At 42.2% G+C, this 2,123-nt stretch overlaps 1 protein-coding gene across 1 annotated transcript in view; it reads left to right on the forward strand.

The window, feature by feature from the left end:
* LOC107555168 (fibroblast growth factor 13-like) overlaps positions 1-1,866 on the forward strand; it is a 15,682-nt gene extending 13,816 nt beyond the window's left edge. The window contains exon 6 of the mRNA XM_016237867.1: positions 1,162-1,866. Coding sequence (XP_016093353.1) covers positions 1,162-1,298 — 137 coding nt within the window. The 3' untranslated portion in view covers positions 1,299-1,866. The remainder of the gene's footprint in view (positions 1-1,161) is intronic.
* Positions 1,867-2,123: the final 257 nt, after the last annotated feature.

The following is a 2,123-nucleotide window of genomic DNA, read 5'->3' on the forward strand; positions in this document are numbered from 1 at the left end:
AGAAAAAATGTTTTTTTTTTTTCTTACCCCCCCCCCCCCCCCCCCCCAAAAAAAAACACGAGTGTGTCAAGAATCAATGTGTGTACCAGTCCTGCGCTGTATGTTTCGTGCTAAAATGTAAAAAAACAAAAAAACAAACATAGTATTTATTATTTTAGTAAGGTGTTCCTATACCATTTCGGATATTCGCATAAGGCCCGATGAGACAGAATGCGTTTTTCAGGTTTGAAAACATGAGGCACACGGCACAGCCTTTTTTGGTTGACTTTTTTTCATTTTGAAATGAAAAAAAAATTCTAAATGAAATTGCGTTTTTAAAAAAAATGTTGCTAGGCAACCACAGAATCAGCTGTCCTGTCAGTCTAAACAAGGATTATAGAGCGAACGCTCTAAAATCTTTGGTTTGCTGTTAAACGGTCATATTAGCAGAAAAAAAAGAGAGCTCCGGGTAACCTGCAACAGCCACCACAAGATTCTCCTCCATCATTGCAGTCTCTGGACGTTCCAAGCAACTGTAAAATTCTGTCACCACAACAGAAGGCCCGCCTCTCCATTCATTCGATTGGGCAATGGAACAAAACTGGGAATGACGTTGGCCACTTTTCTGGAGTTGATTTTTTTTCTGAGTGCTCAGAGTGCTCCTACAAAAACGTGAGGCGCAGCAGGTGGCTAAAACGTGAGGCACCCGGGGCTCATAAACAGCACACAAAACGCACACTGCCAATAGAAAACCATTTTAAAAAGTTGTCTCTCACTGCAAAAAAAAAGTGTTCTGTCTGATCGGGGCATAAGTTTGTCGCATTTGCCCCCTAGTGCCAGTTGCCAGACTCTTTGGAGAAGTTATTCTTAGTGAATCACAGACAATTGTGAATAAGTTGGAGCAGTTTCTTTGTATATATATATATTTATACATTAAATATGTTCCTACCTTTATTAGAGTTTAAAGCAACTTTTGACATCAGAATGGCATTTCTGTTTTCCAAATATTTCATCCTCAGATTCAAAAGAATCAGTAATGGAACCCTCAAGGAATAAATTCCTTGTGATTCCCATGCCTATAGCGCTGTGTAGACACTAATAGAAGTTATTGATGTACTACTAAGGAGACAAGCTTGCTACAACCAGAACATGAGACCTGTTACTTGTGTCTCCCTCATGTAGTTGCCATGTACAGAGAGCCGTCGCTCCACGACCTGACTGAGTTCTCCCGCTCCGGAAGTGGCACTCCAACCAAGAGCCGCAGCGCCTCAGCCATGCTCAACGGTGGCAAGACTCTGAGCCAGAATGAGTCAACATAACCGCAGGGCACAACTGTGGTCTGCTGCTGTACAGTTGTTGGACTCTACCATCAACTAAACAGCACAAACGCGTTTACAAGAGTGCAGTGAAACCCTTAGCTGGTCCGCTAGCTAGTGTTTTCTGAAATCACTGTGATGAGAACACAAGTGCAAACCTACATTGTACAATCTTCTGCAGGACAACCTTGTGAGACAAACAAGCCAAGCCATCTTTCTGATTTAGGGGTCTGCGTCCATTTGCGGGCGATCCCCGTTTCCATGTGTAGCATACAGAGCTGTGGTTTTCTCCTGTGGCATTTTCACAGAGTCTTCTAGAACACCTACTTTTGTGTTTTGCTCCATTTCTTTCTAAGGGGTGCCAGCTCCATAGTGCTAAGTCACCTACAATATGACAATAGCAGCTTGTGCGACCCATTTATCGGTATATAGAGACAGAAATCCCAAAGGTTTTTGGACATATGATACAAGTATTTCAGCTCAGCTTATTTGAGGCAGCAGTTCATTGTTGTGTGCTTTTTAGACGAGGCGTTTTGCTCCTCGCTTCTCTTTTTCTGTCTTTTCAGCCCCCCCCCCCCCTACATTACGCAATATTGATGTGCGCATGTGCAGTAAGCCCTGGTAGGACAATCTGACGGGTAGGATAAAATGTACATCTATATTTAAATCAATTAAATATGTTCGTACCTTTATTAGCATTTAAAGCAACATTTGGCAACAGATTGGCATTTCTGTTTTCCAAATATTTCTTCCTTAGGTACAAGGAAATGCAACCCTTAAGGAACCGTAATCATTCAATTCCTTGTGATTCCCATCCCTAGCGCTGTG

The sequence above is a fragment of the Sinocyclocheilus grahami genome, unplaced genomic scaffold, assembly GCF_001515645.1.
Source record: "Sinocyclocheilus grahami isolate Dianchi unplaced genomic scaffold, SAMN03320097.WGS_v1.1 scaffold526.1, whole genome shotgun sequence".
Taxonomy (NCBI): domain Eukaryota; kingdom Metazoa; phylum Chordata; class Actinopteri; order Cypriniformes; family Cyprinidae; genus Sinocyclocheilus; species Sinocyclocheilus grahami.